The sequence below is a fragment of the Micromys minutus genome (genome assembly GCF_963924665.1).
Source record: "Micromys minutus genome assembly, chromosome: 1".
In the NCBI taxonomy this organism is placed as follows: domain Eukaryota; kingdom Metazoa; phylum Chordata; class Mammalia; order Rodentia; family Muridae; genus Micromys; species Micromys minutus.
This window is the reverse complement of record NC_137969.1, coordinates 246358947-246372614: the sequence shown is the minus strand read 5'-3', so window position 1 is coordinate 246372614 and position 13668 is coordinate 246358947. Positions and strand designations below refer to the sequence as shown.

At 44.7% G+C, this 13668-nt stretch overlaps 1 protein-coding gene across 1 annotated transcript; it reads left to right on the top strand.

Moving 5' to 3' along the window:
- Window positions 1-1121: 1121 nt before the first annotated feature.
- On the top strand, window positions 1122-9253 carry LOC308417894 (alpha-1-antitrypsin-related protein-like; the record flags this gene model as incomplete). The annotated part of the gene is made up of 4 exons (XM_080913203.1): window positions 1122-1761; window positions 7193-7463; window positions 8325-8448; window positions 9059-9253. The coding sequence occupies 4 exons, from the start codon at window positions 1122-1124 to the stop codon at window positions 9251-9253; spliced, it is 1230 nt and encodes a 409-aa protein (XP_080769329.1).
- Between the last annotated feature and the right edge of the window lie 4415 nt (window positions 9254-13668).

The following is a 13668-nucleotide window of genomic DNA, read 5'->3' as shown; positions in this document are numbered from 1 at the left end:
CATGGGCTTGGCGACTCTGTGAACATTTACTCCTCCAACTATCTTATAGGACAAAGGAATCTTTCAGCTCTGGATTTCCAGAGGTAAATTACAGAGTACAGTCTGTGTCCTTGTCCCTTTTGCTTTAAGCTCATCTTCCTCTACCGGAACGCTGACCTTGATCTCCTGTGAGAGCTCCCGAAACTCAAGAGAGTACTAACTCCTGAGGTAGCTGCCCTCCCCACCCGCTCCCCTTTTTTGGGGGGGTGTTATGGGTCCTGGCTAGTCCTAACTATTGGAAGTTTGCTAACCCTACTTCCCTACTAAGTTGTGTGTGCTAAACCAACAACCCTACTTTCCCCATGAAGTGCCCTGAGATTGTATCTGAGTGTTCTCCATGACATGCTTACATTTGTTACATTTACACTACCAGGAAGAGGGGCCTGCTGTCCTCTGTGCCCAGCTGTGAGCGGAAGTCCACGTCCTGGGCTCAGAGGAAGCAGATGGAGAAGCTGGAGACAAAGGGGGCTGAATGAGACTGTTGCCAGGTTTTCCAGACTCTGGTCTCTATCAAAGAAAGGATTCAGAGATGAGGCAAAGGAGGGAATGAGAGGAAGTTTACTAAATTTCAAGCACACATTCAGGATCTACAATAAACCTTTTCAACATTAAGTTGCTTTTAGAGTATTTTATCACAGTAACAGAAAAATAACTAAGACATGAACCTTGGACATCTCTCTGGACCTTGGCTTCACTGGTAAGTAGAGGGTAGGAGTCGTTGCCCCACAGAACAGTGACAAGAAGGCAGAGTTCAGACCCATGACAGCTCTAGACAATGCAAATCAGAGGTACATTTTTTGTTAACAATTAGATAAACTAGGTAAGGTAGTATAAAAGAGGTTAATATTGGCCTACAATTCTGCTTCATGGTCAAGTGCCCTTTCAGGCATTCTTCTTGCTGTGCAAGTCATCAAACAGCAAGAGATAAGGAATGTACCTGTATCCCCTTTGTCTTGTTTCTTTCACTGAAGCCACTAGTATTCAATAATGGTTTTGACCTGATGACCTTATCTAATCCCAATATCTCTACAGGCCCTAATTCTGACTTAGGACTTGTGTCCCCATCTTTGTCATGCAGGACAATGCTGTCCGCTGTCTCACAGGAAGTCCTTTTGCTAGCAGGCCTGAGTTGCCTTTTCTTTGGCTCCCAGCCTCAAGATCCCTTGGAGATGTATGTGGATGAACACGACCATGAACATAAGAAGCATTTGCCCTGCAACCACATCTCCTACATCACCATCCAGATAACCTTCAGCTTGTATCATAAGTCTGATAACTGGAGAAAACAAACCAACATCTTATTCTCCTCACTAAGTATTTTTGCTTTCTCTTTAATGCTCTCCCTGGGAGCAAAGAACAACACCCATGACCAGATCCTGGAGGGACTGAACTTCAACCTGACAGAAATACCTGAGAATTTCATCCATGAAAGCTTTCAACAACTTACACTTATCCTCCATCTTCCAGACCACACCCCACAGCTGACGCTGGACAGCAGCTTACTCACTGACCAGAACCTGAGGCTTAAGGACAAGTTTGTGGAGGATGTCAAGAGGCTGTACCACTCAAAGGTCATTGCTCTCAACTTCAAGGACACCCAAAGAGCCAAAAACCAGATCAATGAGTATGTAGAGGGTGAAACCCATGGGAAAATAGCAGGATTTTTCAAGGGGATGGAAGCAGACACAGCTTTTGCCTTGATGAATTACGTCTTCTTCCAAGGTAGGGTGGGACCATCAGGGTTAGCGGGCCACAAAAAAAGCTAACCAAATGTGTGTTTATGCCCAGTACTAACTAAATCCTTCCCTGATGTACCAGAATATAGCAGGGCATCTCAATGTGATCTTCAATTCTTCATTCAGAAATAATTCAATAGCATCCCAAAGGTAGGGATGATGGGTTGAAGCCAGCTGGACCATCATCTTCTCTGAGTTAGAACCGTAACTGTCTTAATGGTACTGGAATCTACCACTCACAACTTTACTAGAATGCCAAAATATGGGAATTAATAAGCAAAAATTTTTAAACTGTTTAGATAAGAACTAGGGTGAGAAAACGTCTCTTTCTGCATTTCCTGTAACAGGGTTATGATTCATAGAAAAGATGATACCAAAGCCCCAAACTGCGCATGTGTAGTATTATCTGTGAGGTGACTGTCAAACTTTGCCATTGATCCTTCTTCCTTAGCTGCCAGGGCTATGGGTTTGTCTCCCTCCCACCATGGAGTGTCCTAGAGATATTTGACTTGCCTAGGGTACCAGTTCCATAGCAACAACTCTTCCTTCCCTCAGTCTTAAGGGTCTTGGGATGTTATCACATCTGTTGTTGGCCCTGTGTGGAAAATCTCTAGATATACCTGTATTTTAAAACAATCTTTAGCAGAAAACTACTAGGAACCAAGGTCCTAACATCATTCAGAGGACCCTTTTCCTTAGACCCACTTGTTACACAAGTGGTTCCATTTTGTTTGTTGAGTTTTTTGTTTGTTTGTTTTTGGTTTGGTTTGGCTTATGTTTAAACAGGGTCTCACTGTATCATCCAGGCTGACTTGAAACCTATGATCATCTGAGTTAGCATGCCATCAGGTCTGTCATGACTCCACTTTTCTTCTAACAGTTTCTTTCCCTTTGTCTCCACACAATTTTCTCTGGGCACATGGCTGGCTTGGCCTCAGCTGTCTTTTCTGCCACTGCTGAGGTGAGATCTGTCCCAGTTGCTCCGATCTGACCTTGCAGTGGGAAGGACATATAAGGAAATCAAAGACTCAACTCCAGATGACATTGTTTGGCTAGAAGAAGGAGCATTAAACCTGAATTTGGCAGGAGTCCATTTTTTATTTAATTTGGTTTTACTCATCATTGAACTGCTGTACCAGCCTTTGAGAGTGTCTCTGCTTAGGGCATTTTAAGTACAAGCTATTCTCCTACAGAGTAGCCTCAGATTTCTAAGGAATTACAATCTAACTATAAAGAAAGTCTAGCAGTTTTCAAACACAATATTACATTAGGACTTTGGAAATGAGCAGTGTCCAGTGGTTTAAGTACTAGTACGGCTGCTGAGAATACAGTTCTCGGGCACAGTTGCTTGTCTGTGGCCCAAACAATAATCAGAGCAGAACTAAAAACTTGTGTAGGACTGAAAAATGCTGTTTAGTTCCGATCATAGTAGATTAGGCAAGTGATTTCATTTTTTTAAAGATTTATTTATTTATTTTATGTATGTGGGTACACTGTCGCTGTCTGAGGACACACCATAAGAGGGCTTCCTATGCCCATTACAGATGGTTGTGAGCCACCATGTGGTTGCTGGGAATTGAACTCAGGACCTCTGGAAGCTGGCAAGTGATTTCTTAAACTTTGAGTTCTTAGAGGCTTCCATGCTGGTAGAATAAAAATGCACAAAGAGACCAGTAATAATTAGTGATTTTTAATACTAATTTAAATTTTATTATCCAGGTGAAATTTAACAACTTCAAAATGTCAGCCTTTAGACAGTATGAGTGTCCTTGAGTAAATATTTTTTTTTGAGGTAGGAGAGCGTGTCTCATAGAAATAACAGAAAAATTGTTGGCTGAATTGAAGCAAGTGAATTCAGAAAAGGGTTTAAACAACAAACCTTATAAATTATGGGGCCTTCTATAGGAATGGTATTAGGTTCAGATGAAAGAAATAACCAAGAACCTGACTGACAACCTTGTGAGTTAAAGATACAGGGGTAACACATTGTACAAAAGACAATACTGATTTATTATCTTGCTTGTATTAATCTATGAACCTTTATGAATTTTCTATAGTATTTAGACAAAGATTATAAACACAGCATATTAAGCCCTTAGACACAGATGGATAGATGGATAGATAGGTAATGACAGATAAAGAAAGAGAGACAGAGAGATAGAGAAATAGATATGTTAGAAATATCTGATTACAGATGTCTCCAAGCCAAAGATAATATGGTAACCAAAACAACAGGTGTTAATTTAACCAGCATTATAAGGTAAGCATTTAAAAAACACTAACAGAGACAAAAATTTTCAGGTCCCTGTTTTCATCAGTAATGAAAAGCCAATGAATCAGAGGAGTCATACCTCAATGGGTGAAGTGCCACAGTGAACGTCTGAGTTTGGATCCTTAGCACTCACATAAAAGTTGGGCATCACTGTGCCCAACTGACTATAGTCCCAGCAGTAGAAGATGGGGATAAAGAATCTGGGGAGTTTGCTGGCTAGTCTGGATGAACCAGCACACTCCAGATTCAATGTAAGACCCTAGTTCAAAAATTAAGGTGAGGTGGAAGGATCAGAGAGATGGCTGAACAGGTGGGGATTTTAGTTCTTGCAGAGAACCGAGGTTGGGTTCCCATTTTTCACTTTGGGCAGCTTGCAGTCACCTGTTACTATGTCCCCAGCGGATCTGACACCTGCATACATGTGCCAGCACAGACACTTACACATAAGTGCAGAAATAAATAAATACAATTTACTATTTAAATTAGGGTGGTGGGCAGTAGAGGATATCCTGAAATCAACCTTTGGCCTCTCCTGTTCCTGTGAGCAAGTGCATCTGAACACAGACATGCACATGCACAGAGACGTGCATGCCCTTGAGAGGTAAGGCCAGTGGGTCAATATGAGTTGGAGGCCAGCCTAGCTACACAGTGAGCTTTAGGCTAGCCTGGGCCACATAATGAACATCAGTCCAGCCTGGGCTACATAGTGACACTCTTGTCTCAACAAACACACACTTATACATGAAACTCCCTATATCATTTTTCTTATGTGACTCATTTTTCTTTTTTCATAATTTGAGAAAATCCTTATAAATTTTTGAGTTATACTTTATACCAGTATAAAACATTTTCCATTTATCTACGATGAGTTTAATTAACTGATTTGTCAAAGACCTACCTAGGTTATGTGATGTGGGTGGCTTCTGGAAGAGCGTAACAGCTTTAATCCATGTGAGAACCCACCTGTCCACAAGCTTCTGTAGTACCATGTGAACAATATACAGACACGCACATGTATGTAGACTGACTGTGTAACTGCATTCAAATATTGTCAAACGTCATGAAAATGGACCCACAGATTCAAAGACCATTTTATTCATTACTTGGTGGGTTTTTTTTTTTTCAAATTAGACTGTTGGGCAGGCCTGTCTAGGGAGGTCCTCATGTGCCTTGATTCCCAATCAGACCAACTCCTCAAAATTAGGCAATAAATGTTTCCTTTGGCTCTTCAGTCTTAGAAAGCCCCCACAACTCCCACCATCAAAGAAGACAGTCTAAAGAATGTGAGGGTCCCAAAAGCCAAGTGAGATTTTACAAATCAAGAATCCCTCCAGTCATGAATTGGGAGGGATTTCTTCAGCCCTGGCATCCACACAGACACCTATCCCACAGATATGCCCCACCCTACAAAGATGCACCTTTGCCTTGAAATGCAGGACTCTAGAATCTGAAAACGAACTGTCCAGACCACAAAGGATGAAGTAAAAGGAGAAAAAGTTCTCAAAAGAAAAAAAATGCTGAATTAAGATAGATACCATGATAAACCTAATTCAGGCTGTGCAGATGACAGTTACAGGCAGTAATGAAGAGCCAGGCAGCAGAGTACACGCATTATCCAACCCAGAACTTGAGGCAGGTGACACTCCAGGAAGGTATTCACAGGGCCACCAACTCCCAAGTCCCTACTAGGAGTCACAGTTTGGGGCAGATAGTGCTCTTAGTCTGCCAGATACAACACCCATGGACTGAGTGGTCCTCAAAATGGTGTACCCTCTTACCCTCTGAGAAGAGAGCTTCCATGCTAACAGGCCTTTACAACAGATACCCCTCAGCCTCCCAGAAGTGAGTTGCCCTGACAAGGGTCACATTTTCCTCACAGTTGATGTCTTTGGGGACATGCATCTTTGCCTTATTTAGTGTGGCTGCAGAAAAAACATCACCCTTTCCTTTTATCAATGTGGTGAGGTCTATTTATTCATAGCTATAAATGAGAAATGGGGGAATTCCCTGTATGTAAGACGTATTTCAAAAGCTGCTGAAATGTCCCCCATGATCCTAAATACAGGGCTATCTTGCCATGGACACTCTAAATCTCTTCCTCTGGAGCTCTTTCCTCTGGCTGTCTTGCCAAAAAATGTTATCAGCAACTGAAGGCGACTGAATGTCACTTTGCCAGGAAAATAGGAAACAGAGCTTGACTGGGGGAAAGAGTTCATGTACAGTCTTGACCAGATCTGGAGAGAGGATGAATCTCTGTCTTGTTCCTTTGCTATCTGTGTGGTATCAGTTTATATTTTGAAGGTTGGGCAGGGGAGAGTCCATGTCATGGCTATGAATTTCTCTCATATTCCTCACACTCCCCAGCAGAGAAATGGAGTGCACCAAGGAAGCATCAGTACAAGGAGACCCCAACTCTGACACATGTAGGGGAGGCTTAGTGTCCAATGCTGCTAGGAAGGCTCAGGCTTCCCCACGGACCCTGCTCACTCTGACAGCCTTGACAATGGATACTCTTCTACAGCAGTGTCTTCCCAGGCACATACACTTTATCTGTGGGCCTGAGTCACAGATTTCAAGGTACCCACTAGGTTTCTCAGGATGCTTACTTAGGGACCACATACAGGGTACAGAAGAGCAGAGAGAGAGAGAGAGAGAGAGAGAGAGAGAGAGAGAGAGAGAGAGAGAGAGAGAGAGAGACAGAGAGAGACAGAGAGAGAGACAGAGACAGAGAGAGACAGAGAGAGGTGAGAGAGGCAGACACAGAGACACAGAGTCAGAAAAAGAGACAGACACAGACAGACATAGACACAGAGACTCAGAGACAGAAATCCCAGATTTTAGGTAGGAGTTATGATTATATCCACCCACTTGTCTCCATTTAACATCCATGGGGCTCTGCTAGAAAAACACAAAATAAAACTGCTTCTCTACTGGAGCCACATTCTCAGAAATTAACCTACATATATCTTTTGGTCTCTTCATACCACTACAGACTATTTTTTAAGGGCCACTGAACTTCCCAGTGGGTTCATCCTCAGCCAATGTTACAGCCGATGAAGCTGAGGCTCAGAGGGAGTGTCTCACAGGGCTTAGCTAATAATTCCTGACCCCACCACTGGCTGAAATACCCATCTCTTCTCCCCAGGCAAATGGTACGATGATTTCGAGGTTGAACACATTGTGAAACAGGACTTCCATGTGAACTCAGACATGACCTTGAAAGTGCCCATAATCCGTCAGCGGGGTAGATTTTTCTTGTATCAAGAGTTAAATCTGTCCAGGTGGGTGATGGTCCAGCGTTATATGGGTGATGCTACTGCCTTCTTCATGTTACCCGACCAAGGGAAGATGTGGGAGCTAGAGGAAACCTTGAATCAAAAATACTTAGAAAATATCTTACAGCTCATTGACATGAGGTGATTTCCCCACTCCAGGGAGCCAGACACTGCTAGCCAGCCTCTGAGCCCTGACACAACTGGGGCCCTTCAAGCCTGGCCCCCATCCATCAGCCAGAGCTTATCGACCAGCACAGTGTGCATTGTGGCAGTTTAGGACAGGATCAGAGACCAAACGATTCCCAGAAAAGCATCTCCTTGGCACGGACACATTCCATCCTCAGCATCCGAAGCCCGGCACAGGGCTTTCAACAACAGCATATGTAATGGCTGAACCAAAAACAAGGAGACTGTCTCAGGTCAGTCAGGAGTAGAGGTCAAGGTGAAGAGTTTGTGGGAGACTAGAGAGGAAGGGTCTAGACCAGGAAAGGGCCAGCCACAGAGAGCATGACTGTAGAAGGCTTTGCTCCCATCGGTCTCTAGTGAGGTTTGTTAGGTCCCAGAAAGCCAACAGTTCTGAAATGTCCCTTTCCCACTCCAGATCATTAAGCTTGTGAGTTAGTCAGGAACTCCATGCCCTGCTCTCCCTTGGCTGAGGAAAGTAACAATACATTCCTTGGGTGGGCCTGGGGTAAACTGTTGAAAGGGGTTCTGTCTCACCTCTCAGCCCAAGACACCTGCTGAGGTCCAGTTCCCAGCACAAAGCTGACTCAAGCAAGATGAGGACAGACTGTGACAGGCCTGGGCCCGGTCTGTTCCCTTAGAGTAGACCCTCCAGGGACCTTGTCTTGTCTATGGAACCTGGAGGCTGAGCCTCAGACTGGAGAGTCACACACAACAAGTCTTGAGGACTTCCAGGGTAAGGTAGAGGGGGCAGGCTGCCGGGATGAGAGGGTGCTGTGGATGCTGTTCTTGTTTTCCTACATGTCATGGCTTCCCCAGATTGTCTATAACCACCGCCTATGATCTGAAGGCCATCCTGAGCACACTGGGCAACACTGAGATCTTCAGCAATGAGGCTGACCTCTCAGGGGTCACACAGGATGCTCCCCTGAAGCCCGGCAAGGTGAGATTATTGTTGTGATGGCTGTATTCAAGCTGTCAGGACGCCCAAACGGAGTGTGAGGACAGATCAGGTGCGAGGCTGAGGCACAGAGACATGGTTGTTCTCGCAGACGCTACAGATGTGTCTTGGAGAATGCAGAATGAGAGAGATCAGAAGCCGGATAAGAAATCATATGTTCCCGTAAGGATCCCTTTGAGTGGGACACGGTGACTCTTAATTTTATAACTGCCCAGTACTGTTAATTCCCTGGGAGTTAACTTACCCATATTTACATAGAAAGGCATTGGTTCAGATCACCTCCAAAATTTTTATCCCAGCACACACAAGAAAGGAAATATGTTTACAGGAGACCTGGTGTACACAGTAGTCCCCTCTGAAGGAGCCATCTAAGACTATGAGACATGTGGTTCAGGAAAGGAGCGGAGCGGAGAGGAGAGCAATCAGACTGTGGTGAGGAGGAACCGTGGGAAAGGCTTCTATTGCCTGCTGGGGTTGAGGTTGAGGGGGCCATGGGTAGGGCATGACCGCAGTGAGGCTCACACATGGGGCCTGGCTTCAGCCTGGGTTGTGTGCAGCCTCTCTCTAACCTCTCTCTGTCCCTCCCCTGTAGGCTGTGCACAAGACTGTACTGACCTTCCCAGATGACGTGACCGAACCTGCAAGGAATAACAGTTGGAATAAAAGGGACTCACCTCAAAACTTAACTATCTATTTCAATAGGCCCTTCATACTTGTCGTTAAAGATGAATATACCAACTGCCCCCTCTTTGTGGGAAAAGTGATCAATCCCACAACAAATGATTGATTTCAAAATCCAGTCACCCTCACCACCCTGTTCCAGCCATGTCCCCTTCTTGCTGACATTAAACATGGGTGAGTTTCACCCATGCATGAGTACAGCCAGCAAATCTCTCTCTTTGTGGTTGTCTGTGTTTTCCTCTACCCTGAGGTATGTAGGGTCTCCAGGTCATGGTGCATCTCAGTGTCTCCTGCCTCCTTGTTTAGGAGATTCCCCATGATGTCCCGTCTCCAGCACTGAAGGGAAAGGGCCATGTCCCCTTCTGGTTGTACTATGTTACCCCACTGGGGTCTCTGGGTCTTAGCCTCTTTCTTCTTCTCAAGATAATGAGGCGAAAGGGCACAAAGCCATTTCCTCTGTCTTCTCTGGTCATGTGTCTTTTGTATATGGATGATCTAGAAGGTCCTCAGAAGAGGGAGGAAAAGCAGGTCCTCCCATGTTCCAGAATCACTTTGCCACACTCCTCACCTGGGCAGTGCTGGACAGCTGGCCCTACACCTCTCTGGCTGTGCAGTGGTAAGGGCTCAGAAGAGCTGTCTCTATCCCTCACTGGCGGCAGCACTGGGGAGAGCAGGTCCCATGCCTACCTAGGCAGCACAGTAGAGCTGGCTCTGATGGCTTTGGCATGGGAGAGCCAGCCCTGAGTGTGTGAGAACAGGAGAGTGAACCTGTATCTCACCTGGACATTGTAATAGAGCTGGTCCTGTTGGAGTGAACATGGAAGAGCTGGCCTGGCGGGAACAGGGGATACGAACAGGAGATCTGGCCCTGCCTTTAGCTGGCTCTGGCACTCTGGTGAGCTGGCCTCACCCTCACCTGGGCATAGTAGGAGAGCTGGCCCTGGTAGTGCAGCTGGCAGAGAGCTGGTAGACTGACTGGTGCAGCTGCTACCCAGGGCCAGATTCAGGGCTTTGGGTTGGCTCACCCCATCTATGAACTGCTGGAGCGTGTGAACCAAAGCTACAGGATCTCTATGACACACCACAACCGGATGCCCGAAAGGAGTCCTGATGAGGATTCAATATTGCTGCTGTAGCAGAAGCCAGAGGCCTCAAACCAGACCAGTGACTCATTGCAGTGAACATTTGTAAGTAAAGCTGTTTGGGAAGAATGGTGCACTATGAGACACACTATGTCATACTATAGCTTGTTTTCGATTTTGTTTTCTTTACATTGGGAGGGTGTAATTGCGGAGGACAGATATGGAGGGACAGGGAGATTAGTGGGATTGAGGCGTATGATAGGAAATTCACAAGGAATGAATAAAATAAAATTCTCCCACGTCTTAGAAAAATTATAAAAGAGTTGGAAAATAGCAACTCAGAACAACATATCTCCTCTTATTCCTCCTCCTCTTCCTCCTCCTCCTCTTCCTCCTCCTTCTCCTCCTCCTCCACCTTATTAGGGAAGAAACACAGATTCTCACAAATGCAGGGCAAGTACACTGCCATTTTGTTGTTTCCTGGCCCTTTGATGGTGCATACAAATCAAGTTATCTTCAACCAAAAAGCAAACAAACAAAAAAACAAAATACCAAAATGTAAATACAACAAACAGACAATCAAAAACAATACTTGCTTGACCAATAACTGACTGCTTGGGGGCCAAAGATTGGCTCGTGACAGACCTAATTTCTATGACTATTTTAACTTCACTCCTTGGTCCCTACCTTTCCAGCTGGTTCACTCAGTTTTCCAACAAAGACTACAAGCTCTCACCCCCTAAAGTGTCACTGAGTTTTTCATGGCTGATAACTACCAGCTCCTATCCCACCTGAAAGGGACTTGAAATCCTGCCAAGCTGAGACTGTCACTTCCCCTTCCTCCACTTGGAAGAGACCTCCCCTCGAACTATCTCCTCTCCCTTCCAAAGTTGGGAAATGCTGCGTGGTAGCCTCTGATCATGAGGAGTTGAGTCAGGGTGTACAGGACAATAGTCCCTAGCCACAAAAATGGCTTAGCCCCATAGTGACCAGTACCACCTGCTTTGAGGTTTCAAAAACCCATGCCAGGCCTGGTATTTCTCTCTGCTTGCAGATCAGGATGTAACTCCAAGCTACTTTCTCTAGCACCATGCCTGCCTCCTGCCATGTTCCAGCCATGATGGTACCAAGCTAACCTCTGAAACTCTAAGCAAGCTACCATTAAATGTTTTCTCATATAGGAGTCACCTTGGTTATAGTCTCCTCACAGTAACAGAACATGTATAGTAATAGAATAGGAAGAGACAGTCATGGCTGAAAGTAGCACTTGCCAAACGCCTTCTCTGTATATAACAAGATGATCACATAAGTTCGATCCTTATGTTGGTTACCGGATCATGTTCAGCGATAGGTGTGTATTGATTCATCCTGGAAAGGTCGTTTAAGTTCCTCACAGTCATGTTACCCATCATTCCTTTTCAAGTTCTCTTGGATCTTGTTTGCTATAATTTTGTTGAAAATCTTTTTTTTTAACTTTATTTGTTAGGGTACAGGGGGTTAACTCTCAACATGAGGCTTTCTAGGGAGTAGCCAGGATTCCAAGTTTGTCCTTTAAACATCAATGGTAGGGATTGGGTGAGAGTTTCCAGGCACAGTTTGTTCTAACCACTAACACAGTAGCACAAATCTCACATCAAAGAGAACAAGAGCTTATTCTGGAGTCAAGTGTGTGTATCTGTGGCCTGGGAACACAGGTGGACTTACTCCAAAGACATTCCACCATGAAAACAGTTTCATGTAGTATGTATGGTGTGTGTGTGTGTGTGTGTGTGTGTGTGTGTGTGTGTGTGTATTAACCTATTTGTCACAAGAATATTAGGTCAAGCAAAAAGGTAGGCAAGAAATGTCTACTAACAAGGCTAAAGATAGCCCAGGATAATTTACTTCCAGACCTGCTACATTCCCGCTGTAGAGCCACAAAAACTCTAACCAGGAAATCAGCCTCATGATCTCTAACACAGGTACTCTCCCCCTCTGAGAATTTTAATTCACCAGCCCTCTTGTTGGTCAAGTTTTGCCATGCCCTCTCAGGTGAGCTGTGTTTTAAATCAGATTTAAGCACTTGTTGTGGGCCGATCACAGTGAGACTCTACAGTCAGTTCCTCCCACTGTGTCTTGGGCTGGTCCTAAAAATTTGTGGGAACTTGAGTAGCCTCAAGGCACTGAGTGATCAAACCATTACCTGTTTCTACCCAACTGACCGAGTAAAGTTTTTTTCCGACCCAGGAATGAGCCATTGCCTGTCAGGCATTCTTGTGAGGTGGTTTTACATCACGGGGTGTCCCCCCGACACCCCCATGGAACAAGTGTCTTTCTGACCAGGCACTTCTGGAATCCTTAAACTAAGGGCAGTGAGGTTGTACTAAGGAAGAGAGACTGTAAGAAGGAAGAGAAACCACAGAAAACCACAGCATTAGATAGGCTTGCTTGTCTAAGCATTTCATTTCTAACCAGCGTCTTTGAAGAGGATACGTACAATGTTCTCAGGTGTCTCAGGGTTTGGTTTGTTTAGTTCCCTTGAGCTGTCTGAAAATGTCTTTTCATCCTCTGGGGAACTGCAAGGTTCCCACAGAGATGTCTGTTAATAACCGTCTGAGGAAGACCCCCCTCCCCCGCACAGGGAACACCCCCACTTGTTTTCTTGCTGCTTTTATGACTCTTCACCTTTGACTTCTAACGACTTGTTTAGAATGCCCTTGTGGGTGCAGCTGGGAGTCTGTGAGTTTCTTAGAACCGGAGTCCATGTTTCTCTCCCAGGCTTGAGGAGGTTTGCATTGTTGAATTAACGAATTACGCTTCATATTCATCTCTTCTCTCACTTGTATCCCCATAATGGGAATAAATATTTCTATAGCTGCATATCAACAGTCTTGTCAGATAAACCTATTTTTGATTCTCTCACTCCACAACCCCTAACTGGCTTATGTGCCTAAGCCAGGGACATAAGGGTAGGTCATGGGGAGTATATCTCGATGGGAGAGCACATGCCCACAATGTGCAAAGATCTAGCTTCAATTTTGACACTAAAAAAATTATAATTTATATGTTTAGCTATCATTTTTGTCTGCTTGATCTAGATGGCTGTTGTGACTCTCAATGATATTTTTAAAATATTGACTTCATCTACAAAAGCTGTTGATTTTTTTCGTGACATCTGTGACTTCTGTCGTTTCCCATTCCGAGCTTAACTATTTATATCACTGAACTCTGGATTCTCTTGGGTATTCCCAGGTGCTCATGGGAACATTATTTTGAATCCCATTTTTAGGAATCTCTAAAATTCTTTGAGATGGGGAATCTGGGATAGGGAAATTCCTTTGTCCCATTGGGGGTACAGTGCTCCCTAACTTCTTCCTTGTGTCATAGTGTGTCTGCCTGCTTCTTAGTAGCAGCTGTCTTCTCCAGCTCTGAGGGCTCTGATTAATGGCAAGACTATTTC